This window comes from Notolepis coatsorum (assembly GCF_963971535.1).
Source record: "Notolepis coatsorum genome assembly, chromosome: 16".
Lineage (NCBI taxonomy): Eukaryota > Metazoa > Chordata > Actinopteri > Aulopiformes > Paralepididae > Notolepis > Notolepis coatsorum.
In genome coordinates, this window is record NC_140180.1 from 76,793,604 (window position 1) to 76,819,995 (window position 26,392).

The 26,392-nt window shown below is 48.2% G+C and overlaps 1 protein-coding gene across 1 annotated transcript in view; it reads left to right on the forward strand.

Moving 5' to 3' along the window:
• Positions 1–26,392, forward strand: part of ablim3 (actin binding LIM protein family, member 3) — a gene marked incomplete at its 3' end in the record, with an annotated part of 114,472 nt that overhangs the window by 63,432 nt on the left and 24,648 nt on the right. The window contains exon 4 of the mRNA XM_084332095.1: positions 25,338–25,495. Coding sequence (XP_084188221.1) covers positions 25,338–25,495 — 158 coding nt within the window. The remainder of the gene's footprint in view (positions 1–25,337; positions 25,496–26,392) is intronic.

Below are 26,392 nucleotides of genomic sequence, written 5' to 3' on the forward strand. Positions count from 1 at the left end.
TATGTCATGTATGTCATATATGTTATGATGAATTGAAAATGGGGGACCCTGATGTAAACAAGACGAAAGTCTTTCTCTGGTCTGCATCCCCTTAACAATTGTATGTATTGAGCTGTACTGTACTGTACCCATTCTGCAATCTGTTAATAAACTTTTCAATCAATCAATCAATCAAAGTATTGTGTGATTTTGTGTGGAGGGCGGACTAGCAGAGTAAGATTTTCATTCTATGGCAAACTGTCTGTTTAACTATGCATATGACAATAAACAATCTTGAATCTTGAATCCTCCCATTCTCCCTCTCCTCTCTGTCTCCCTCTCCTCCCTGTCTCCCTCTACTCCCGTTCTCCCTCTCCTCCCTGTCTCCCTCTCCTCTCTGTCTCCCTCTCCTCCCTGTCTCCCTCTACTCCCTGTCTCCCTCTACTCCCGTTCTCCCTCTCCTCCCTGTCTCCCTCTCCTCTCTGTCTCCTTCTCCTCCCTGTCTCCCTCTACTCCCCGTTCTCCCTCTCCTCCCTGTCTCCCTCTCCTCTCTGTCTCCCTCTCCTCCCTGTCTCCCTCTACTCCCGTTCTCCCTCTCCTCCCTGTCTCCCTCTCCTCTCTGTCTCCCTCTCCTCCCTGTCTCCCTCTACTCCCGTTCTCCCTCTCCTCCCTGTCTCCCTCTCCTCTCTGTCTCCCTCTCCTCCCTGTCTCCCTCTACTCCCGTTCTCCCTCTCCTCCCTGTCTCCCTCTCCTATCTGTCTCCCTCTCCTCCCTGTCTCCCTCTACTCCCGTTCTCCCTCTCCTCCCTGTCTCCCTCTCCTCTCTGTCTCCCTCTCCTCCCTGTCTCCCTCTACTCCCGTTCTCCCTCTCCTCCCTGTCTCCCTCTCCTCCCTGTCTCCCTCTCCTCCCTCTCCTCCTTCTCCTCCCGTTCTCCCCTCTCCTCCCTGTCTCCCTCTCCTCCCTGTCTCCCTCTCCTCCCTCTCCTCCTTCTCCTCCTGTTCTCCCTCTCCTCCCTGTCTCCTTCTCCTCCCTGTCTCCTTTTCCTCCCTGTCTCCCTCTCCTCCCTGTCTCCCTCTCCTCCTTCTCCTCCCTGTCTCCCTCTCCTCCCTGTCTCCCTCTCCTCCCTGTCTCCCTCTCCTCCTTCTCCTCCTGTTCTCCGTCTCCTCCCTCTCCTCCTTCTCCTCCCTGTCTCCCTCTCCTCCCTCTCCTCCCTGTCTCCTTCTCCTCCCTGCCTCCTTTTCCTCCCTGTCTCCCTCTCCTCCCTGTCTCCCTCTCCTCCTTCTCCTCCCTGTCTCCCTCTCCTCCCTGTCTCCCTCTCCTCCTTCTCCTCCCTGTCTCCCTCTCCTCCCTGTCTCCCTCTCCTCCTTCTCCTCCCTGTCTCCCTCTCCTCCCTGTCTCCCTCTCCTCCTTTTCCTCCCTGTCTCCCTCTCCTCCCTGTCTCCCTCTCCTCCTTCTCCTCCCTGTCTCCCTCTCCTCCCTGTCTCCCTCTCCTCCCTGTCTCCCTCTCCTCCCTGTCTCCCTCTCCTCCCTGTCTCCCTCTCCTCCCTGTCTCCCTCTCCTCCCAACTCTGTGGATGTATTATATATATATATATTAGGGATGTCAAAGTTAATGCTTTAACTTTGGAGATTAATTCAAATTATTTAAAGCATTAAAATAAATTAATCTATGGAGTGAAAAATCTTCAACGTTCTGAACTTTCAGCAGTATATTTGCTTGTTCTTTTTTTGCATTGACTCATGCACCGTTTTGAAAATCATCTGGCATGAAGATGGAACACATTTTTGTTAATATGATTTATATTACTGGTAGTTCATACAAGACATTATCGTCCCCTAAACCAATCTGCACTTTAACAAGGCCTGGGTTGTTTTTATTTCTGTTAGCGCTGCAGATATAAGAAAGAGGTCTAGCTGAGTCAATGTTGATGGTTTTGTTGAACATTTGTATTTCACAGGAGAGAAACTGTATTCAAAGAAAGCTATTAAATAGTATTTGAATTTAAATATACTTTCTTTGTGTTGATTTTACATTAATTCCATGATTTTACTCAAGTAAATATCTGTTCGGTCTTAAGTAGAAAAATGCTATTTTTAATCTAGATTAATTACAGAAAATTGTGAGATTAATTAGTTAATTATTTTGTATCTATTGACAGCACTAATATATATTATATATATATATATGACTCGTTTAAATATATTGAAATACTGAAATCACTGAAAATACTTGTCAAGATGGGGATGTTTTGCAGTGTTGGTCTTTTCTCTTTCTTCTGATTACCTTCTCTCTATCTCTCTCTCTCTCTCTCTCTCTCTCTCTCTCTCTCTCTCTCTCTCTCTCTCTCTCTCTCTCTCTCTCTCTCACATCTCCTCCCAGGCCAATGGTATGTGTTGTTGTGAATCTGTCTGGTTGATAAACATGTGTTTCAGACCTGGTTGCCGTCGGCGACGTGATCTAAACTGTCTCCTACTGAGCTGCTCAGACAAGAGCTTTGCAAAGAGAGAGCAAGAGAGAGAGATGGAGAGAGAGAGGGAAAGAGAGAGATAGAGCGTGAGAGATGAAGAGAGAGATGAGAGAGACCGTGAGAGAGAAAGATAGAGGGATGAGAGACAGCGTGAGAGAGATAGTGTGTGTGTGTGTGTGTGTGTGTGAGAGATAGTGTGCGTGAGAGATAGATAGAGTGTGTATGTGTGTGTGTGTGTGTGTGTGTGTGTGTGTGTGTGTGTGTGTGAGAGAGAGAGATATAGAGTGTGTGTGAGAGATAGAGTGTGTGTGAGAGAGATAGAGTGTGTGTGAGAGAGATAGAGTGTGTGTGAGAGAGATAGTGTGTGTGTGAGAGAGATAGTGTGTGTGTGTGAGAGAGATAGTGTGTGTGAGAGAGATAGTGTGTGTGAGAGAGATAGAGTGTGTGTGAGAGAGATAGTGTGTGTGAGAGAGATAGTGTGTGTGAGAGAGATATAGAGAGAGTGTGAGAGAGATAGTGTGTGAGAGAGAGAGAGAGAGAGAGTGTGAGAGAGATCGAGTGTGTGTGAGAGAGATATAGAGAGAGTGTGAGAGAGATAGTGTGTGAGAGAGAGAGAGAGTGTGAGAGAGATAGTGTGTGAGAGAGAGAGAGAGAGAGAGTGTGAGAGAGATAGTGTGTGAGAGAGATATAGAGAGAGTGTGAGAGAGATAGTGTGTGAGAGAGAGAGAGAGAGAGAGTGTGAGAGAGATCGAGTGTGTGAGAGAGAGAGAGAGAGAGAGTGTGAGAGAGATAGTGTGTGAGAGAGAGAGAGAGAGAGTGTGAGAGAGATAGTGTGTGAGAGAGAGAGAGAGAGAGTGTGAGAGAGATAGTGTGTGAGAGAGAGAGAGAGAGAGAGTGTGAGAGAGATAGTGTGTGAGAGAGAGAGAGAGAGAGAGTGTGAGAGAGATAGTGTGTGAGAGAGAGAGAGAGAGAGAGTGTGAGAGAGATAGTGTGTGAGAGAGAGAGAGAGAGAGAGTGTGAGAGAGATAGTGTGTGAGAGAGAGAGAGAGAGAGAGTGTGAGAGAGATAGTGTGTGAGAGAGAGAGAGAGAGAGAGTGTGAGAGAGATAGTGTGTGAGAGAGAGAGTGAGAGAGAGAGTGTGAGAGAGATAGTGTGTGAGAGAGAGAGAGAGAGAGAGTGTGAGAGAGATAGTGTGTGAGAGAGAGAGAGAGAGAGAGTGTGAGAGAGATAGTGTGTGAGAGAGAGAGAGAGAGAGAGTGTGAGAGAGATAGTGTGTGAGAGAGAGAGAGAGAGAGTGTGAGAGAGATAGTGTGTGTGAGAGAGATATAGAGAGAGTGTGAGAGAGATAGTGTGTGAGAGAGAGAGAGAGAGAGAGTGTGAGAGAGATCGAGTGTGTGAGAGAGAGAGAGAGAGAGTGTGAGAGAGATAGTGTGTGTGAGAGAGAGAGAGAGAGAGTGTGAGAGAGATTGAGTGTGTGTGAGAGATATAGAGAGAGTGTGAGAGAGATAGTGTGTGAGAGAGAGAGAGAGAGAGAGTGTGAGAGAGATAGTGTGTGAGAGAGAGAGAGAGAGAGAGTGTGAGAGAGATTGAGTGTGTGTGAGAGAGATATAGAGAGAGTGTGAGAGAGATAGTGTGTGAGAGAGAGAGAGAGAGAGGTGTGAGAGAGATCGAGTGTGTGTGAGAGAGAGAGAGAGAGAGTGTGAGAGAGATAGTGTGTGAGAGAGAGAGAGAGAGAGAGTGAGAGAGATAGTGTGTGAGAGAGAGAGAGAGAGAGAGTGTGAGAGAGATCGAGTGTGTGAGAGAGATATAGAGAGAGTGTGAGAGAGATAGTGTGTGAGAGAGAGAGAGAGAGAGAGAGTGTGAGAGAGATAGTGTGTGAGAGAGAGAGAGAGAGAGAGTGTGAGAGAGATAGTGTGTGAGAGAGAGAGAGAGAGAGAGTGTGAGAGAGATAGTGTGTGTGAGAGAGATATAGAGAGAGTGTGAGAGAGATAGTGTGTGAGAGAGAGAGAGAGAGAGAGAGTGTGAGAGAGATAGTGTGTGAGAGAGAGAGAGAGAGAGAGTGTGAGAGAGATAGTGTGTGAGAGAGAGAGAGAGAGAGAGAGTGTGAGAGAGATAGTGTGTGAGAGAGAGAGAGAGAGAGAGTGTGAGAGAGATAGTGTGTGAGAGAGAGAGAGAGAGAGAGTGTGAGAGAGATAGTGTGTGAGAGAGAGAGAGAGAGAGAGTGTGAGAGAGATAGTGTGTGAGAGAGAGAGAGAGAGAGAGTGTGAGAGAGATAGTGTGTGAGAGAGAGAGAGAGAGAGAGTGTGAGAGAGATAGTGTGTGAGAGAGAGAGAGAGAGAGAGTGTGAGAGAGATAGTGTGTGAGAGAGAGAGAGAGAGAGAGTGTGAGAGAGATAGTGTGTGAGAGAGAGAGAGAGAGAGTGTGAGAGAGATAGTGTGTGAGAGAGAGAGAGAGAGAGAGTGTGAGAGAGATAGTGTGTGAGAGAGAGAGAGAGAGAGAGTGTGAGAGAGATAGTGTGTGAGAGAGAGAGAGAGAGAGAGAGTGTGAGAGAGATAGTGTGTGAGAGAGAGAGAGAGAGAGAGTGTGAGAGAGATAGTGTGTGAGAGAGAGAGAGAGAGAGAGTGTGAGAGAGATAGTGTGTGAGAGAGAGAGAGAGAGAGAGTGTGAGAGAGATAGTGTGTGAGAGAGAGAGAGAGAGAGAGTGTGAGAGAGATAGTGTGTGAGAGAGAGAGAGAGAGAGAGTGTGAGAGAGATAGTGTGTGAGAGAGAGAGAGAGAGAGAGTGTGAGAGAGATGTGTGTGTGAGAGAGAGAGAGTGAGTGTGTGAGAGTTATAGTGTGTGAGAGAGAGAGAGAGAGAGAAGTGTGAGGGTTAGTGTGTGTGTGAGTATGAGTGTGTGGTGGTTGTGTGTGAGAGAGTGGGAGGGTGTGTGTGAGTTGAGTGTGTGTGTGTGAGAGGAGAGAGAGAGTGAGTGTGAGAGATAGTGTGTGAGAGGAGAGAGAGAGAGAGTGTGAGAGAGATAGTGTGTGAGAGAGAGAGAGAGAGAGAGTGTGAGAGAGATTGAGTGGCAGAGAGAGAGAGAGAGAGAGAGTGTGAGAGAGATAGTGTGTGAGAGAGAGAGAGAGAGAGAGTGTGAGAGAGATTGAGTGGCAGAGAGAGAGAGAGAGAGAGAGTGTGAGAGAGATAGTGTGTGAGAGAGAGAGAGAGAGAGAGTGTGAGAGAGATTGAGTGGCAGAGACAGTAAGAAGCCTCATCCTTCCTCTGTCACGTTGCCCACACCACTTCTCTGTACCACACCGCCTCCACTTCTCCCGTCACCTCCCCCCTGTTCTCTCTTTGGCTGAGTCCTGATGTCCACACTGTGTGCACTTACCCCTCTTGGACTTGACCGACGTGTTCCAGGGTTCAAAGAGCAAGGAGCCACAGCCCTGCTTATCTCAATCCAGCCCGATATCGCTTAAAACATGTAAATCAAGTACTAATCGACCACAGGGAAAAAAGGTACATATTGTACGTTATGTTATAGCCATAAGTAATATATTGATGTTTTTACGAGAATTTGCAATGTGTACATATTACAAATAAGTACATATGTTACATATATTAATTTCTTTTTGTTTTAATGTTTTCAGGAAGCTTTTGAGTTCTAACCTGGGGGCATTCGCTTGGGAGGCAGGTGCCTTTACCTCAAGACTACCGAGACACACTTTTCTGATAGTTACTTCTGTTACTGTGATACTAACCATAACCTTAACCCTAACCTTAACCACACAGTTACCTTAAACTAACCATAACCATCAAACTCTAACCCTAACCCTAATTGTATATCTTAACCACAACTGTTAAACATTCAAACAAACCATCATGACATTTACATTACATTTTCATTTAGTCATTTAGCTGACGCTTTTATCCAAAGCGATCCAAAGCTTACAAATCCTGTACGACAAGTCATCAGGAAGGGCACAACTCTATCAGCTGAGTAACAAGTGCATGACAGTAAGGTTAGTTAGGGTTAGATTTTTTTTTAAATTTTTTATTTTTTTTGCTGTGTTTGTAACAGTCTTAGTCTAGTGGTGAGAACACTCACCCACAACTAGAATCATTGTTGGTTTGACTCCCTATTGTGGTGTTTCACCGACACGAAACATAAATATATTACTTATGGCTGGGGCGGCTACGTGGCATAGTGGGCAAGGCGCTCGCCACGAATGACGGAGTCGCTGGGCTTGCCTGTTCGAGCCCAGCGCTCCACATTGCTTTCAGTTTAGCTGGTCGTTCATACTAATACACATTGGCCGTATTAGGGGGTGGGAAACTGATGGGTGGGGATCGGGCGTTGTGGACAGCGACTCCTACAGGTCGGTTGGTGCGCCTGCGCAGTAGAATCAGGAAGTGTCGGGGGCAGCGTGAGCCTCCCACGCGTTACTCCTCGCCACTGAGAGATCGAGCTGCGCAGGTGAAAAGATGCGACTGCTGTTACCTCAAGTACCGGAGGGGACTTGTGCTATGTATGACTTAGTCCTCACTGCAGCCGGCTTGTGGGAGGCAAGAAACAGCGTTCGTGACAGGGGAGGGTTGAATTGGATGATACGAAATTGGGATGGGAGAAAATATAGAAAATGGAAGAAAAAGTGGATACAAAAAATATATATATATATATTACTTATGGCTATAACATAACGTGCATCATGTACAATGACATTAGACGCAACACAATATAATGTGGGTTAATAAATCCGGTTCTACATAAGAACATAGGAACTTACTGTCTCATAAAAAAGAGTTAAAGTGCAGAACTTTACGTGAAGTATAATTTAAAGGTGCTATTACTGCTATACAATTATTATATAGAGTAATCATTTTAAAAAGGTACTACATCCACAGAGCTTTTAGAAAGGTGTGGAATAAAAGTATTGTTTTTCCCAAAATTAAATAAACAAAATGTAGGCTATCATTTAAAAAATGCGCCGGGTCGAAAATGAATGCTGTTGTTTACATGTTGCATGCTTGTTTCCTCTCCCTACTTTCTCCTTGTGGAATGCACTTGATTGGATAAAGACATGCTGGTGCCCTAGTGCAACATCTAGTGGCTGAACGTTATCTATAGCACCTTTAAACAAAAGACAAAGATCCCTGTGTGCACAGATTTGACCAGGAACATTACCATTAGCCCTATAGAAGGAGATACTTTGTTTGGTTTGTGAGCTACTGTACAGTAGGTCAAATAGAGAATTAAGTTAATTTTCAGTTTTACTGCCCTGTCTATACGGATGTAAGGGAAGTACTTTTTAGTAGGGAGAGAAGGCAGAACATGTTGTTTAAGACCAAGCTGTAATCTGTATTTATGTAATAATAACTTTATTTTCATAGCACCTTTCATACATGGATTACAACGCAAAGTGCTTCACAGCAAATATAATAAAATTAACATAGGCATAAAATGTGCATACATCGATCGATTTGCTTTTTACCTGCAGTTGTGCTGAGCTCTCTCTAGGTTCCAGATGCATGGCCTCTCTCGTCTACTATGATCAACACAGGTGATGCCGTAGGGTTGGACGGGTGCTCTGTCAATTTTGTGAGTTGGAATGTTAAAATCACTCAACCACCCAGTAAAACGAAAGAAGGTACTTACACATCTAAAACAGCTCAACGTGGATATAGCGTTTCTACAGGAGACACACTTAAGAACATCGGACCATGCCCGACTAGGGGAGGGGGGTGGGTGGGACAGATGTATCACTCCAACTTCCACTCAAGGGCCAGAGGAGCAGCCATATTAATTGATAAAAACACATCATCAAGTGTAGAGGCTGCAGGGCACTATATTATAGGGAAGCTCCATTCATTCCCGGTCATTCTAGCTAATATCTATGCGCCAAACTGGGACAATCCTTCATTCTTCACCAGCCTTTTTTCTCACCTACCAGATATGACCTCGCACCATCTCATCCTAGGCGGCGACATGAATTGCGCGCACTCCCCGGTGCTGGACCGTAGCTCGCCTAGAAGGGCTCCCCTGTCTAAATCAGCCCGCGCAATCCAGCTCTTTCTTAAATCGTATGGGGTATCTGACATATGGCGGTTTCGTAATCCTACATCCAGAGGATATTCCTTCTTCTCCCCGGTCCATAACACCTTTTCGCTCATAGATAACTTTCTCTTGGATAAAAGGCTCCTCTCCCTCGTAACCAAATGTGACTATGGAGCGATAGTCATTTCGGACCATGGTCCCTTGGTTATGAGAATGAGTATCCCCAATACACAGCTTGGCCACCGCCAGTGGAGACTCAACCCACTGCTCCTGTCAGAGGAAGCCTTCACAAACTTCATCACCTTGGAAATCGCATTTCTCGACATTAACCAGACCCCTGGAATGTCTTCTTTAACTATATGGGAGTCACTGAAGGCGTACTTAAGGGGGCAGGTGATTTCATATTGCGCCAACCAAAGGAAGATAAACACGGCACGCCTTAAACAACTGACAAACGAGATTCTGGAGCTAGATAAATTATATAGCCACTCGCCATCAGCTGATACGTTGAAAAAACGTATGGCACTACGAACTGAGTTTGATCTCCTGTCAACACGACAGGCTGAATACCTCATCACTAAATCACGACATGGGTACTATGAACACGGGGAAAAGGCCGGACGGATACTTGCCCATCAGTTGCGACAAAGAACCGCCAACCAGACCATCCCCATTATCAATGACGAGCGGGGCTCAAAATCCACTGACAACCTTGAAATTAATAAATGCTTTCAAACTTTCTACCAATCGTTATACACCTTGGACTCGCAAGTGGGCCCCTCCACGCTGGACGATTTTTATAGGACCCTTCATGTCCCGACAGTCAACCCAGAGATGGCCGCAGATCTGGAGGAGGACCTTACGGTCGTGGAGATTGCATCAGCAATTAGAGCTATGCAAAGTGGCAAGTCCCCGGGGCCAGACGGCTACCCCACAGACTTTTACAAAAAATTCTCAGTCCAGCTATCCCCGCTGCTGCTATCCATATTCGATGAATCATTCTCAACAAATTCTCTTCCTCCAACCATGTGCCAAGCAGTTATCTCCTTAATCCTTAAGAAAGACAAGAATCCACTTGAATGCGGCTCGTTCCGTCCAATATCCCTCCTTAATGCCAATGTCAAGGTCCTTGCTGAAGTACTGGCTCGCCGCCTGGAGGGGGTTCTCCCCTCCATTATCTCACCGGATCAAACAGGCTTTATCAAGAACCGGTACTCTTTCTTTAACATCAGACGACTCCTAAATATCCTTTATAGCCCCTCTCCACCCGGAACACCTGAGGTGGTCCTCTCCCTTGATGCTGAAAAAGCGTTCGACCGGGTGGAGTGGGGCTATCTTTTTCACGCACTGGAGAGGTTTGGATTTGGCCCTAAACTCATAACTTGGATTAAAATTCTATATACATCTCCGATGGCTGCCGTTCGCACCAACAACAATCTATCCACCTACTTTGAACTCCATAGGGGTACGAGACAGGGATGTCCTTTATCTTCACTCCTTTTTGCGATCGCAATGGAGCCCCTTGTGCTGGCTCTGAGACAGAACACCGATATCAAAGGGATCATGCGTGCGGGCTCGGAGCATAAAGTCTCGCTTTACACGGACGACATGTTGTTGTATATATCACAACCCCAAACGAGTCTCCCTCAGTTAATGTCCCTACTTGCAGACTTCGGCAAAATATCCGGCTACAAAATCAACATTCAAAAAAGCGAACTGATGCCTGTCGGAACCGTAACGGGTCCGACACCTCTGAGCTAATTTCCGTTTAAAATCAGCCGTAAAAAGTTCAAGTATCTCGGGATATGGATCACGCATGAACATAAAGACCTATATATGGCTAATTATCAACCTTTATTATCTAATCTGATGAAAGATATTGAACGTTGGGACCCCCTGTCACTCTCTTTGGGTGGGAGAATCAATACAATAAAGATGAACGTATTGCCAACATTTTTACATGTATTCCAGAGTCTCCCAGTCTTTCTGACTAAGACATTCTTCTCTAAGATAAATAACCAGATATCTTCCTTTATCTGGAACAAAAAACCGCCCCGGATAAAAAGAACTATGCTGCAGAGACCCCGCGCAATGGGTGGGATGGCGCTTCCCAACTTTATGTACTACTACTGGGCAGCGAATATAAGATCATTATTATACTGGGTAAAGGGCGAGGACACAGCCCCCTGGTGGACAGTACTGGAGAGGGCGTCGGTTAAATCCACCTCCCTGTCTGCCTTGCTATGCGCTAAACTCCCATTCACACAGCCCATGTCTAGATTTACCTCTAACCCAGTTGTCATTCACTCGATAAAAGTATGGAACCAATTTAGAAGAACCTTCTCCCTTAAGGAACTATCATTTGCTGCACCAATGACAAGAAACCACATGTTGTTTATCCCCTCAATGATGGATAAGGCCTTCGGCAGTTGGGTTGGAAGTGGAGTGATTGCACTGTCTGACCTCTATATAGACGACAACTTTGCCTCCTTTGAACAGCTGGTACAGAAATACAAAATCCCTAGGTCACACTTCTATAGATATTTGCAACTCCGGAGCTTTGTAACTTCAAACTCGGACTGCTACCCATTGTGTCCTCCTGCCTCTCTCTTAGACTCAATCCTGAACTGTAAATTGATCCAGAAACAAGCTATAAGCAGAATCTACGAATTACTTAATAGAAGTAACTTGACACCTCTGGATCTCCTTAGGGGCAGATGGGAGACAGACCTAGATGAGCCAATCACAGAGGACACATGGGACAAAATAATACAGGGGATTTTCTCGTCCTCCATATGCCTTAAACATGCTGTTATCCAGTTTAAAATTGTACACCGACTGCATTGGTCTAAAGACAGGCTCTCTAAAATATATCCTGACATAGACCCCCTATGCGACCGCTGCAGACAGGCTCCGGCCACTCTGCTCCACATGTTCTGGACGTGCCCAAAGTTGCAATCCTATTAGCAGGCCATCTTTGACACCTTCTCTAAGATATTTGGAAAGGTAGTAGAGCCATCTCCATATATTGCAATATTCGGAGTGGCCCCAACGGACATCCACTTTAGATGGTGGGAATCTAGAATGCTGGCCTTCTGCTCACTATTGGCCAGAAGGCTGATACTGTTCAAATGGAAAGACCCAGGTCCACCAGTGTACGGCCACTGGACGAGAGAGGTCATGTATCATATCAAACTGGAGAAGATCAGGTATACTGTCAGAGGTTGTACCGAAAAATTCCACACTATTTGGGATCCTTTCCTGACTTTCTTTGAGGGTATGGAAGCGGATAATGTGACAGAGGCGATCTGACTGGTCTTCCTGGTCTCTCAGCTTATTATTCTATTATTTTATGTTCTTACTTTTCTTTTTCTCTATATACAGAATGCAAGAGATGCATAATGTCACTGCTGTCTGGAGATTTAAAAGCAAAAAAAAATAAACGATGATTAATTAATGCTTTAAGGTATCTTAGAATGATTCTGTCTGGTATAGGGGTGGGGGGGAGGGAGGGAGGGCCTTATTCTCCTTTTCTTTTCTTTTGGCCCATGTGGGACCGCCTGTGAAAAATTGAATCTTCAAATAAAAAAAACCTTGTTCAAATAAAATGTGCATACAGTTGACAGAATAAAAGCAATGCATAAAGTGCAGACATAAGAATAGGTATAATAAAAGACAATACAAGTAGTGCAATGTAGAAAGTGCAGACATAGGCATAATGTAGGCATAAATAGGCATAAAATAAGTACAATAAGTACAGTGTTGCTCGAAGGCATGTGGACCCCCCCCATGGGAGCAGCCAGTCTCCCAAACACCCCACACATCAATCCCCACCACATCCCCATCCAAGACACACCCCCTGATAGAGCATGTCATGACGAAGGAAAGGAAAACACAAACAGCCCCGGACCATTCACCAAATACAATGACCAGACATAAAACATCCCGTGCGCACAAGCAGGTGAACCCCCGGGATCCAGCAGCCGCCGGCACCCACGGCCCCAACCAAACCCTCCCCAGACCTCCCCTAGAGACGAACACCAGTCTCCAGCACGCGCCCTAACGGACCCCACCACTGAACTCCCCCAACTCACCGACTACCCAGGGAAGAACCCACCACAACCAACACAGGACACCAAAGCATCACAAAGGTCCCAGTGCCATCCCAGACCATCCAAAATGCCTCCAATGAGGACTGTGTGTATGTGTCACAAGGAGGGATATGAGGACTGTGTATGTGTCTCTAGGAGGGATATGAGGACTGTGTGTAATGTATGTGTCTCTATGAGGGATATGAGGACTGTGTGTATGTGTCTCTATGAGGGATATGAGGACTGTGTGTAATGTATGTGTCTCTATGAGGGATATGAGGACTGTGTGTATGTGTCTCTAGGAGGGATATGAGGACTGTGTGTAATGTATGTGTCTCTATGAGGGATATGAGGACTGTGTGTATGTGTCTCTATGAGGGATATGAGGACTGTGTGTAATGTATGTGTCTCTAGGAGGGATATGAGGACTGTGTGTAATGTATGTGTCTCTAGGAGGGATATGCGCAAAGCCAAATGAAAATTGCCTTGTGTACATTTACAATAAAGTAATATTAATAATAATATCTTAAATGTATATTTATATATAAGCGCCTTTCACAAGACCCAAGGCGCTTAACAGCTAAGGGAGGGGATTCTTCCTTCTTCCTCTTCTTCTGCTGCTTCTGTTTCTTCTTCATTACCAACAACACCATCATTCTCCTCCTCCTCCTCATCATTATAATCTTCATCTTTTCATCATCACCTTCATCATTGTTTTCATTCAGGTCTTCTCTCCTCTATAGTGGTGCTTTATCGATTGCACAGACTCTCTTGTGCTGATGTCTTTAAAGCGCGGTGCTGATGGGAGCCAGAGAGCGTGCCGCCCTAGGACACAAATAGCTTTACATCTGTGGTCAGAGGAGAGACAGAAACATCAGTGCATTAAATATGTAAACGGAGTGAATGTTTAAAACGCTGGGAAGGGCTGACAGGGCAGGGTGTTTTCTGACTCACACGCAGGTAGTGACAAGGTCAAACACACACACACACACACACACACACACACACACACACACACACACACACACACACACACACACACACACACACACACACACACACACACACACACACACACACACACACACACACTGTTCTACAGCCTGTGCTGTATCTAAGTCTGTTATAGCATGGTAGCTGTGCACCTACATTTACATTTGCATTTAGTCATTTAGCTGACGCTTTTATCCAAAGCGACTTACAAGTTCTGTACGACAAGCCATCAGGAAGGGCACAACTCTATCAGCTGAGCAACAATGTTCATCAAAGTGTTGAGTGCTACACTGTAGGTTAGTTTATTAGGACAAGTGCATGACAGTAAGGTTAGTTAATAGTTAGGGTTAGATTTAATTTTATTAAAAAAAATTATAATAATTCAGATAATGGTTGAAGAAGTGCGTCTTTAGACGACGGCGAAAGATTGGACGTGTTTCGGCTGTCCTAACTGGGGTGGGTAGTTCATTCCACCATTGTGGGGCAAGTACTGAGAATAGGCGACTTCTCCTTGATGACCTTCCCCGAGCTCGGATAGGAGTGGGTCTGAGACGGCCAGAAGATGCAGAGCGTAGGGGTCTTGAGGGTGTGTAGTTAGAGACCATTGACCGGAGGTAGGCGGGAGCGGTTCCCTTTGCCGCACGGTATGCCAGGTCGAGGGCCCTGAAGTGGATTCGTGCAGCAATGGGGAGCCACAAGAATTCAGCTCGTAACGGACCCAAATGGATGTAAATATACTATTATGTGTGTACAGTATATACATACAGTATATTGTATCAGACCTTTATCTAAAACTCGAGGTTGCCCTTGTTTATTTAACAATGTTAACCTCTTAAGCCCTAAATTTGCCTAAAAGTAAATGGAGGATTGCTCCACTTCTACAAGGTCCATTTGCATGTTCTTGGTATCTAGGGGCATATGGATCTCAGGGAATGTATTCCCAGTGTTAGAAATATTGTGTCTGTTATTATGCTTGAGTAAATTGTAATGAACCAAAGGAGAATACACATTATATATTTTTTCATCTTTGACGGTGATTAACACCATGCTAACATTGCTCTCTCTTTCTCTATCTCCACCTCTCTCTCGTTCTCTCTCTCTCTCTCTCTCTCTCTCTCTCTCTCTCTCTCTCTCTCTCTCTCTCTCTCTCTCTCTCTCTCTCACATTGATCCCTTCTCCATCACAGCAGGTGGTGTGAGGGTTGTGGTGGATGCTGTTCTAAAACCCAACACTGTGTAATTTAATAGCAGGATGCAGGCAGACGAACAGGATACACAGAGTGGGGGAGGGGGGGCTAACTGACTACACTACACTGATGAACAGACAGATAACAGAACAGCTCAAGAGGTAGAGCAGCCGTCTGCTAATCGCAAGGTTCAAGGTTGAAGTGTCGAAGTTCCTTGAGCAAGGCATTTAACACCTAAGGCTGTGGTAAGATTGGACACCTTTTTCTTGCGCTCAAACACGAGGCACAGCGGTGTACATAGATAATTGAACGTGCACAGGGCGCAACGAGCGATGCCACTGATTACCGTTGCTACCTCAGCTAACGTTATATAAGTTAGCGCAATTACTACCGCTAGCATTGATATTAAAGTAGTCATGAAATGGCTAGTAGAATGCTATTGATTCCACATGTATGTGTTTCCTGTAAAAACAGGAAGCTAGGGAGGGACTTGTTGTGGATATTGATTGGCGTTTACAGTAGTCAATAGCGGTGAATGTGCATTATGGTCGACCCATTAGCTACTAAGCTGATGTGAGCAACATACGTTAGTATCATTAGAAACGTTAGCTAGCAAGCTAACCTCTATTTAGTTAAAGAGGCCAATTGCTAGCCTAGTTACAATGTGCTGTAAATGTAATTTTAGAAAGCATTTAATTGGAAACTAAATTTGTATACGCCCCTGTGTCCAGGATGATTCATCAATATTTATGGAGGAAATGACAAACTATAAAATACTGTAGCGACCCTGGGATTTGGGTGATTGGTCAGCCGAGCTGTCACTCTGCACCTGGGGTTGGCAGGCGACGCTATTGGTCGCGCGAGCCCGGGGTTGGTAGAGGGGAGGGGGCAGGGGCTGACCTGTGGGAAGGTATAAGAGGGCGTTACACCTGAGGGTGCGCTCTCTTGGTGTATGGGAAGTTATGGAGTTGAGTCTACTAATTACAAGCAGAGGTGATGCACCCCGTCTTGTGTATGGAAAACCTGTAACTGAAGTTATAATAAACCAAAGTGAGAAACAACAACAGTCATTCATTAGCGAGGACTCTACAATACCATTAAGAATATCTACAAATTGTTGGGACATATACTGGTATATAAGTGACAATCAGTGCAAGACATATGTGATAAAAGTCCATAAACATCTATTGCGATTTCATAGGGCCTTTAACAGTATGTTACTCACAATAATGGGGCAATAATGAACAGCTGGGAAGAGAGGAGACATGGCGATGGGTGAGGAACACACTGCTGGGCCTGCAGGGGAAACACAAGAGAGAGACTAGGGGGGAGAGGGAGAGACCAGGGGGGGGTGAGAGGGAGAGACTAGGGGGAGAGGGAGAGACCAGGGGGGTGAGAGGGAGAGACCAGGGGGGGGTGAGAGGGAGAGACTAGGGGGAGAGGGAGAGACCAGGGGGGGTGAGAGGGAGAGACCAGGGGGTGAGAGGGAGAGACCAGGGGGGGTAGAGGGAGAGACCAGGGGGGGTGCGAGGGAGAGACCAGGGGGGGGGAGAGGGATAGACCAGGGGGGGTGAGAGGGAGAGACTAGGGGGGGGAGAGGGAGAGACCAGGGGGGGTGAGAGGGAGAGACCAGGGGGGGTGAGAGGGAGAGACTAGGGGGAGAGGGAGAGACCAGGGGGGGAGAGGGAGAGACCAGGGGGAGAGGGAGAGACCAGGGGGGAGAGGGAGAGACCAGGGGGAGAGGGAGAGACCAGGGGGGAGAGGGAGAGACTAGGGGTGAGAGGGAGAGACCAGGGGGGTGAGGGAGAGACTAGGGGGGGGGGGGAGAGGGAGAGACCAGGGGGGTGAGGGAGAGACCAGGGGGGTGAGGGAGAGACTAGGGGGGTGAGGGAGAGACTAGGGGGAGAGGGAGAGACCAGGGGGGTGAGAGGGAGAGACCAGGGGGGAGAGGGAGAGACTAGGGGGGGGAGAGGGAGAGACCAGGGGGGTGAGGGAGAGACTAGGGGGGGGAGAGGGAGAGACCAGGGGGTGAGGGAGAGACCAGGGGGGAGAGGGAGAGACCAGGGGGGGAGAGGGAGAGACCAGGGGGGAGGGAGAGACTAGGGGGGTGAGAGGGAGAGACCAGGGGGTGAGAGGGAGAGACTAGGGGGGGTGAGAGGGAGAGACCAGGGGGGGGGAGGGAGAGACTAGGGGGAGAGGGAGAGACTATGGGGGGGAGAGGGAGAGACTAGGGGGAGAGGGACAGACTAGGGGGGGTGAGAGGGAGAGACTAGGGGGGGTGAGAGGGAGAGACCAGTGGGGTGAGAGGGAGAGACCAGGGGGGTGAGAGGGAGAGACTAGGGGGGGTGAGAGGGAGAGACCAGGGGGGGTGAGAGGGAGAGACTAGGGGGATGAGAGGGAGAGACCAGGGGGGTGAGAGGGAGAGACTAGGGGGGGGAGAGGGAGAGACTAGGGGGGGAGGGAGAGACTAGGGGGGGATGGAGAGACTAGGGGGGATGAGAGGGAGAGAGCAGAACAGGAACAGGAAGTCATGACAGGTGGGCTCTGTTACTTACAGTAGGCTGATCGTGTGTGTGTGTGTGTGTGTGTGTGTGTGTGTGTGTGTGTGTGTGTGTGTGTGTGTGTGTGTGTGTGTGTGTGTGTGTGTGTGTGTGTGTGTGTGTGTGTGTGTGTGTGTGTGTGTGTGTGTGTGTGTGTGTGTGTGTGTGTGTGTGTGTGTGTGTGTGTGTGTGTGTGTGTGTGTGTGTGTGTGTGTGTGTGTGTGTGTGTGTGTGTGTGTGTGTGTGTGTGTGTGTGTGTGTGTGTGTGTGTGTGTGTGTGTGTGTGTGTGTGTGTGTGTGTGTGTGTGTGTGTGTGTGTGTGTGTGTGTGCTGACTGCGAGCTCTACTGGAGACTCCAGCCTCCCAGTGGTTCTTGGCTGCAGCCCCAGGTGTTTGTTGGCAGGAGAGTAGAAGGGCTTCTTCCTGCTATGTGTTTAAACAGCTCTTCATGAGCCTTTTAGCTCAGCATTAATTTCCTGCCGCTTCCTAAACATGAAGAAATCGATCAGCCTCTTCAAAAAGCTACAAGGAGGAGTTTAATTTCATAGAAATCGATCGACTGTCGCGCTTACATTCACATTCATACACCAACAGTGGAGGCAACCATGCAAGGTGCCAACCTGCTCAGTGGGAGCAGTTAGGGGTCTTGCTCAAGGACACTTTGACATGCTGCCAGGAGGAGCTGGAATTGAACCGGTAACCTTCTGATTACCAGACAACCGTCGACCGCTCTACCACCTGAGCTACTGTTGCCCCAGTGTGTGTGTGTGTGTGTGTGTGTGTGCGAGTGTGTGTGTGTGTTTGTCAGAGAGAGAGAGAGAGAGAGAGAGAGAGAGAGAGAGAGAGAGAGCGAGAGAGACAGTTTGTTTGTGTGGAAGATGTAAGATTATGGTAGTTTCAGCCTGCATCGCCTCCGCCCGTGCCATCTGCGTTGTGTGTTTCTTTCGTCGTTCCATGAGGCCATCGTCTAAAGCTGAGACAACAGATATCTCCCCAGTGCATTTCTTTTACAATCGTACTCTGAGTCGGACTGTTTAACAGAGGTCTAATACAGAATGAAATGAAGGAGGAAAAACAAAGTCTTTGAAGGTCTAAGAAAAGCTAAGAAAATATCGATCTATTTGTCTCATTGTCTCTCTCGTCTAGCTCACTCTCTCCTCTCCCCCAGCCCTCCATCATGAGGGCCGCCTTTCTCTCTCTACGATGTTGCTCTCTGCTGTCTGCTCTCCAAACCCAACTGGCCGGACTCCCCCTCCCCGTCTCCCTCGGTCCTTGCCTTTGGCACTTTGCCCCAGATAAAAGCTTACAGCAACAGTTGTGATGTTGCCAGGCCTGTTGCCTGGCACCTATCTCTGGTCACCATAGCGACCGACAGCCTTTCTCTGAGATGACGTTCCTCCTACTTGTCTGACTACCAAGCACCATCAGCGGCAAGCTATAACCTTGTCTTAGCAAGCCCTCATCTGTTCCAACAAACAGATCCCAGCTAACTTTAAACTAACACTGTTACGGTAGCGTTAAACTGGAGCCCAAGAGCAGAACACAAGGGTGAGCGAATGGAGCGGTTTAGGTTGTTTAATGTTTCCAATAGGTACCATGAACACAGGGTTCGAAAACAGGAATGTTTGACAGGTGCGAGCAGGAGCACTCCTCGTGCTTCACAGGAACGTCCTGGCGGGCGGTGTCTCGTGAGACAGCGTAGGCCAGCAGCAGATGGTCCTGGGCACAGGGAGACAGAGGTTAGAACAAGGCAGGGAATCAGACAGAGCAGCAAGGTAGGTTACGTCCTCGTACCTAGGTAGGTGTAGCAACACTCGGACAGTGAGTGGCAGGAACCGCAGGGCTCATATCAGAGCTGGTGATGACTTGACGAGTCTCAGGTGTGTAGATAGGGCTTGGCTGACAGCGTGTGAACACACCGGCAGGAAGCTGCCCATATAAGGGCGTGAAAGCAGGGGGAGAGAGAGAGGCTCTGGCTGATTGTGACAGGACCCCCCCCCCTCTACGGGCGCCTCCTGGCGACCCTCCAGGCTTGCCAGGGTTGGCTTGGTGGAAGTCCCGGATGAGGGCAGGATCCAGAGTCAGCTGGCGGGAGACCCAGCTGCGCTCCTCCGGGCCATAGCCCTCCCAGTCCACCAGGTATTGGAAACCGTGGCCGCAACGACGCACATCCAGCAACCGCCGCACGGTGTAGGCAGGATGGTCGTCAATGATCAGAGGAGGGGGAGGTTCCGGAGCTGGAGGGGACAGAGGACTGGAGGCCACCGGCTTCAACTGCGACACAGGAAACAAGGGGTGAATACGCATATGGGACGGAAGCTTGAGTCTGACGACTGAGGGGTTAATGACAGACAGGATTTCGTAGGGACCAACAAAACAGGGAGAAAGTTTCCGGGAAACGGACTTTGGTGGAAGGTCTTGAGACGAGAGCCAAACCATCTGACCTGGTTGGTAGTCGGGGGCTGGGGTCCTGTGGCGGTCAGCAAAGCGGCGATTCCGGTCAGCGGAGCGGAGCAGCGCGGCCCTGGTGTCCTCCCATATCCTCCTGCAGTGGCGAAGGTGCGCCTGAACCGAGGGGATGGAAATCTCCTCTTCCTGAGTTGGGAACAGTGGTAGCCCAGAGAAGACTCGAAGGGGGACTGACCTGTGGCAGCGGAGGACAGGGAGTTGTGAGCGTACTCGATCCACGGCAGGTGGGCACTCCAGCCGGAGGGGTTCCGGGCCGTGACGCAGTGGAGGGCGGCCCCCAGGTCCTGGTTGGCCCGCTCCGACTGGCGATTGGTCTGCGGGTGGTACCCAGAGGAGAGGCTGGCCTTCCAGACCTGGGAGATAAACTGAGGATCTCTGTCGGAGATGATGTCAACCGGGATCCCGTGAAGGCGGAAAACGTGGATCACCATCAGGTCTGCAGTCTCTGAAGCAGAGGGAAGTTTGGGGAGAGCGACAAAGTGAACGGCCTTTGAGAACCGATCGACAATGGTTAGAATGACAGTGTTACCGTGTGAGGGAGGCAGGCCGCTGACGAAGTCCAGGGCAACGTGTGACCAAGGTCGTCCAGGAACAGGTAGTGGGCGGAGTAGCCCGGCAGGTGGTTTGTGGAAGGACTTCCCACGAGCACAGACAGTGCAGGCAAGGACGAAGGTGTGGGTGTCTTCCCTCATGGAGGGCCACCAGAAATGCCGCTTCAGCAGGGACAGGGTTTGGTTGATCCCAGGATGACAGGCGAACCGGGAGGTATGGATCCACTGGAGCACCTGGGAGCGGACAAGGTCGGGCACAAAAAGCCGGGTTAGCTGGGCCATTACCTGGATCAGGCTGGGTGTGCTGGGCCTCCCTGACGATGGACTGGATCTCCCAGGTGGCGGAAGCCACCAAGCAGGTGGGGGGAAGGATGGTGTCGGGGTGAGGAGGCCCCCCTTCAGGGACAAACTGCCGGGAAAGGGCATCTGGCTTGACGTTCTTGGAGCCGGGCCTGTAGGTCAAGGTGAAGTTGAACCGACCGAAGAACAGCGCCCATCGGGCCTGGTGGGAGTTCAGGCGCTTGACCGTCTGGATGTAGGCGATGTTCTTGTGGTCCGTCCAAACGAGGAAGGGGATCTCGGAACCCTCCAGCCAGTGCCTCCACTCCTCCAAGGCCAGCTTGACCGCCAGGAGCTCCCGGTTCCCAATGTCATAGTTGACCTCCGCCGGGGACAGGCGACGAAAGAGGAAGGCACAGGGGTGTAGCTTCTGGTGGAGGACGGAGCGCTGGGAGAGGACCGCTCCCACACCGGTATTGGAGGCATCAACCTCCACCACAAACTGGCGGGACATGTTCGGCTGGACGAGGATGGGCGCGGAGGTGAAGCGCCTACGCTTTAGTGGACCAGACGAAGGGCACGGAGGGCGACGTGAGTTGGGTGAGGGGCGCGGCGACCCTGCTGTAGTCCCTGATGAAACGCCGGTAGAAGTTTGCAAACCCCAGGAAGCGTTGGAGCTGCTTGACATTGGTGGGCATGGGCCAGTCCAACACTGCCTTGATCTTCTCAGGGTCCGCCCGGATCTGGCCGCTCTCTATTATGTAGCCGAGGAACCCGATGGAGGGGACGTGGAACTCACACTTCTCCGCCTTGACGAACAATTTGTTCTCCAGCAGGCGTTGGAGGACCCGGCGGACATGCTGGACGTCCTCGTCCATAGAGCGGGAAAAAATCTGAATGTCATCCAAATAAACAGAGCGTTCAGGACATCACGGAGAACGTCATTGACAAGGGCCTGGAAGACAGCAGGGGCGTTGGTCAACCCGAAGGGCATTGCCTTGTACTCGAAGTGACCGAGAGGCATTTTGAAGGCTGTCTTCCATTCGTCCCCCTCCCGGATACGGACCAGGTGATAGGCATTCCTGAGGTCCAGCTTCGTAAAAATGGTGGCACCTTGCAGGGGTTCAAAAGCAGAGTTTATCAACGGCAGGGGGTATTTGTTCTTGACCGTGATGTTATTGAGGCCACGGTAGTCAATACAGAAAAGAAACCAGCGCCGGCAGGAGAGGAGGAGGGGGTGATAATGCCAGTGGCTCGGGACTCGTGGACATATTTCTCCATGGACTCCCTCTATGGGCGCGAGAGATTGAACAGACGACCCCCGGGAGCAGATCAATGGCACAGTCGTACAGACGATGGTGCGGCAGGGAGAGGGCATGCTGTTTACTAAAAACAGCCTCTAGATCATGATAGACTGGCGGAATAGCGGCTCTGGCCGTGATTGTGACAAACACTTGTTAAGGCAAAAAGATATTTAACATACGTACTTATCCTATCATAATGAAAACCAGTCATATCTTTCAGAGAGAAAAGTAGAGTTTGTGTGGGGAGGGGGTGGAAGAGAGAAGAGAGAAGGATAGAGAGAGAGAGAGAGATAGAGAGAGAGGGAGAGAGAGAGAGAGAGAGATAGAGAGAGAGAGATAGAGAGAGAGAGAGAGAGAGAGAGAGAGAGAGAGAGAGAGAGAGAGAGAGAGAGAGAGAGAGAGAGAGAGAGAGAGTGGCAGTAAATTGGGCGATATGATGATGTTATCATGCACGTGGTCACAGTAATGGTCCTCACATGTCCCAGATAATCAATTCACCTGTTATGAATACTGCGCTATAGTCAGTCTCTCTCTTTTCTTTTCTCTCATGCTTCATCGCTTTGTTTAGACAACTTTAGAAAGATGTCAGGCAATCTTGTTAGCTAAAATAATGCGAATGTGCCTATTTGGCGATTCTTTGGTTTTAAACCAAAGGGAAAAGGGGAGCCACAGAAACAAAGCAACTCGTAAGCTATGATAAACAAGTGTGACTAAAGATGGAAACACTAACAAATCTCCGCTCCCTTCTTAAAATTAAAAGTCTGCCCGCAGAGAGCAGCCGTCCCAATGTTACCACAGCGAAGGACCCAATCCTCAATCAATCCTGGCTTTCACAAAGACAACTAAAGATAAACCTCACTGTACCAGGACAGTGTTTAGGTACATTGGGAAACAAATGGTTTCTATCCATACAGTTGAAAAAGCCAGTTTCAAGGCAAATACTGGATTCCCAATAATATGACTAATACCCAATATGACTAATACCCAATATGACTAATACCCAATATGACTTATAGTCTTATACCCAATATGACTAATACCCAATATGTCTTACCAAGCCACAGATATGTCGTTTTAGGTGTGAAAAAAGCAGTCAGGGATGCAGAGTTTTGTGCACTGATCACAGACCTGTGTCAAGCGAGCAGCAACAACAAAACATATTTTTCAACATAAAAGCTGCAACATATACATCTTTTCAGCCTTTTTTTGTGGGGGGGGGGGGGGGGGCGATGATATCTTATATCATGGTCGGTAAGGGACTTTTAATATCGCCCACGCCTAGTGTAACTGAGGGGTACAATTCCCTGACTGTATTGATAAGTATGGTATCATTAAACCACTACCGCTTTATGTACTTTAATTACTGGCCATACAGTACATGATATATAAATATGATGAACACTTCCCACAATGAATCGGTTCCACACAAAGTGGTAATTAAGTATTTATTGCAGCAAAAGGTACATAATATACTTCTCTATTTTACTTTGGATGCGCTTATAAGGCAAAGGAATGTGCGTAGGCAAATCAATAATGAATGTCCATTCTCTGGTTACGCAGGAGGTAATTATACAACCTGAATCTTAGGGAATTATATCTATGGTACACTAGTAATATATAGCGGGAGATACTGGAAGGGTCCCCCCGGTTGTAAGCCAGCAGGGGTAGAGGATCTGTCGGTAGTAGAGAGTCTGGTCAACGATGACTAAGGAGACTCCAAGTACAGGAGACGGTGCAATAGTCTCTTGATCCACAGACGAATACAGCTGTTCTCCGTAGACTGTAGCTCCACAGTGAAGAAAGCTAGCCGGCCTCAGGCTCTCTGAGGCGCAGACTCGACGTGGCTCCTCACAGGGTAAACCCCACACGTGTAGGCGTCGGCGATTCTCCGCTCCATAAATCACAGGACCAAAACAAATATAATCCAGCCGCAAAGGGCTATGTAGTCGTCGGGTAGATTAATCCAGTGTACATGTCCACACGGTTCTCGTCTAGGTCTCCTCGGGTGAAAGCGCCATGAAAGCAGCCCAGCCTGGATAAGCACTCTAGCTGGTACGAGGAAGCGTTGGTGATGCTGGTCACTGTAGAACTTTAGCCGCACGATACACTATACACAAATAGACTATTACTGACTTAATAGAAATATGTCGCACTCGACGGTATAGCGCCAAACTCTGACAATTCAGTTATTAATTCGCACGCGGTCTCAATGCTCTATTTGGGGCCAAACAGGCCATACTTCACCGCACGGAGTATCGTGGGTGAGGCTTCAACTTATTGGGTAACTCTACTTCTGTATTCACCTGCGCCATATTTATATGCACGGCGAACAATCTAGTGCCAACCTCATTTCTGTCTCGTATCCCTGGGCAAGGCCGGGCATGTACAGACATGTCTTGACGGTGGCCTTGAACCTGACTCTGGAGGCATGGCCCTGGCGCCTGTGGACCGCTGTCCAATAGGAGAATGAAATATTATGGTCTGTACTAGGCTAAAGGGACATTCCGTGTATATGTACAAGGAATATACAAGGGATATCAAACGATATACAAATACTATGCAATATATATCAATCAATAAATATATATATTCGGTTTAATCTGATCCTTTGTAACACCTAGTATGCACCCTGCACGATCGCCCATAATAAGCTTTCATTCTAATTGAGGAAGCTTGTTCTCTGATTGGTATAGCACCTACACATTACCGTCTCCTTAATCACAGAGCAGCCAGCTGCTCAAGCAACAGTCGACCATCTGTAAACCCACTGGAGGAACAGTTTGTCAACGCGTGAAAGGATTGTGTTTGGTTTGTGTCGTCCAAATTATAGCCTGTCTGTCACCTTTTTGTGATCCCTCCGCCAGCCCTTCATTATGTGTTACCATGTGATATAAACACACTGGGCCATTGCAGGCTTATTAACTGGATGTGTGTGTGTGTGTGTGTGTGTGTTTGTGTACGTGTGTGTGTGCGTGTGCGTGTGCGTGCGTGCGTGCGTGTGTGTGTGTGTGTGTGTGTGTGTGTGTGTGTGTGTGTGTGTGTGTGTAAGATAAGATAAGATATTTCTTTATTGATCCCCTTGGGGAAATTCAGGCATCATAGCAGCATGGGGGATGGGGGGGGGGGGGGGGGGGGGTTACAGGTAGCAAAAACAACACAAGCAGTGTAAACAAATAAGTCAATATAATTTACTATCTAACTAAGTCACATAAGGTGCAGTATGCATGAGGTCTGTCTGTCTAACTAACTGAAGTATACAGTGTGTGTGTGTGTGTGTGTGTGTGTGTGTGTGTGTGTGTGTGTGTCTGTGTGTGTGTGTGTGTGTGTGTGTGTGTGTGTGTGTGTGTGTGTGTGTGTGTGTGTGTGTGGGGGTGTGTGTGTGTGTGTGTGTGTGTGTGGGGGTGTGTGTGGGTGTGTGTCTCTCTCTATGTGTCTGTGTGAGTGTTGTGATTGCTAATCCTCTACTCTCTGCGTGTCTCTACAGGAAAGCGTTCCCTATCGGTGACAGAGTGACCTTCAGTGGGAAGGACTGTGTGTGCCAGCAGTGCTCTCACACGCTCGTCAATCCCAACGAACCAATCAAGATCCACGGGCCCAGCCGTGAGTAACCTCCCCCATCACCCCAAAAGTGCATTTCTCTGGTCCTACTTTAGCACGTGCCTCCAAGAACATTACAGACTACTGCTTGACCTTACTCCTAGAACCCACCTCACCCCTGCCCACTTCGACAACCTAGGATGGCTTAGAGTAGACGACAGAGTACAACAACTTGCAATGGGCCTGGTCTACAAGATACACTACACGACCAAGGTACCCATGTACATGTCAAAATACTTCCCAAAGGTCAGTGAATACCACGATCACAACACCAGAGGGAGCTCCACAAATCATGTCAAACCCAGATTCGGCTCAAATAAGGGACTAAACACGTTTCGCAATTATGCCACATCAATGTGGAACGCCCTACCCAAAGCTGTAAAGGAATGTGGATCACTACCCACTTTCAAAACCTCTCTCAAGGGACACCTACGGGAGACTGCAATTCAACACTGGCCCCTGTAAATATCCTAACCCAATCATTCCAACCCCCTCCAATGTACAGTCATTTACCTAGTATGGTTTTGTCAATAGTTCAATGTACAATTTGTGTTTGTTTGTACAGTGTCTCCTCCCCCCCCCCCCTCAATGTACAGTGTTACTTGTTTATACAGTATGCCCCCCGCCCCCCCCCCCCCCCCCCCCCAACCACCTCCAATGTAAATTACCCAGTATGGTTGTCAATATCCCAATGTACCCAACCCCCCCCACCCAACCTCCAATGTACAGTTTCTACGTCAAATGTATATACTCCCTTTTCTTGACTCCTTCTGTATCACAAACAGTACTGTATTTGCAAATCTGGTATGTCATAAATGTATAGATGTAGCAGTACTGACTATCTGTATGTCATGTATGTCATATATGTCTATATGAATTGAAAATGGGGGACCCTGATGG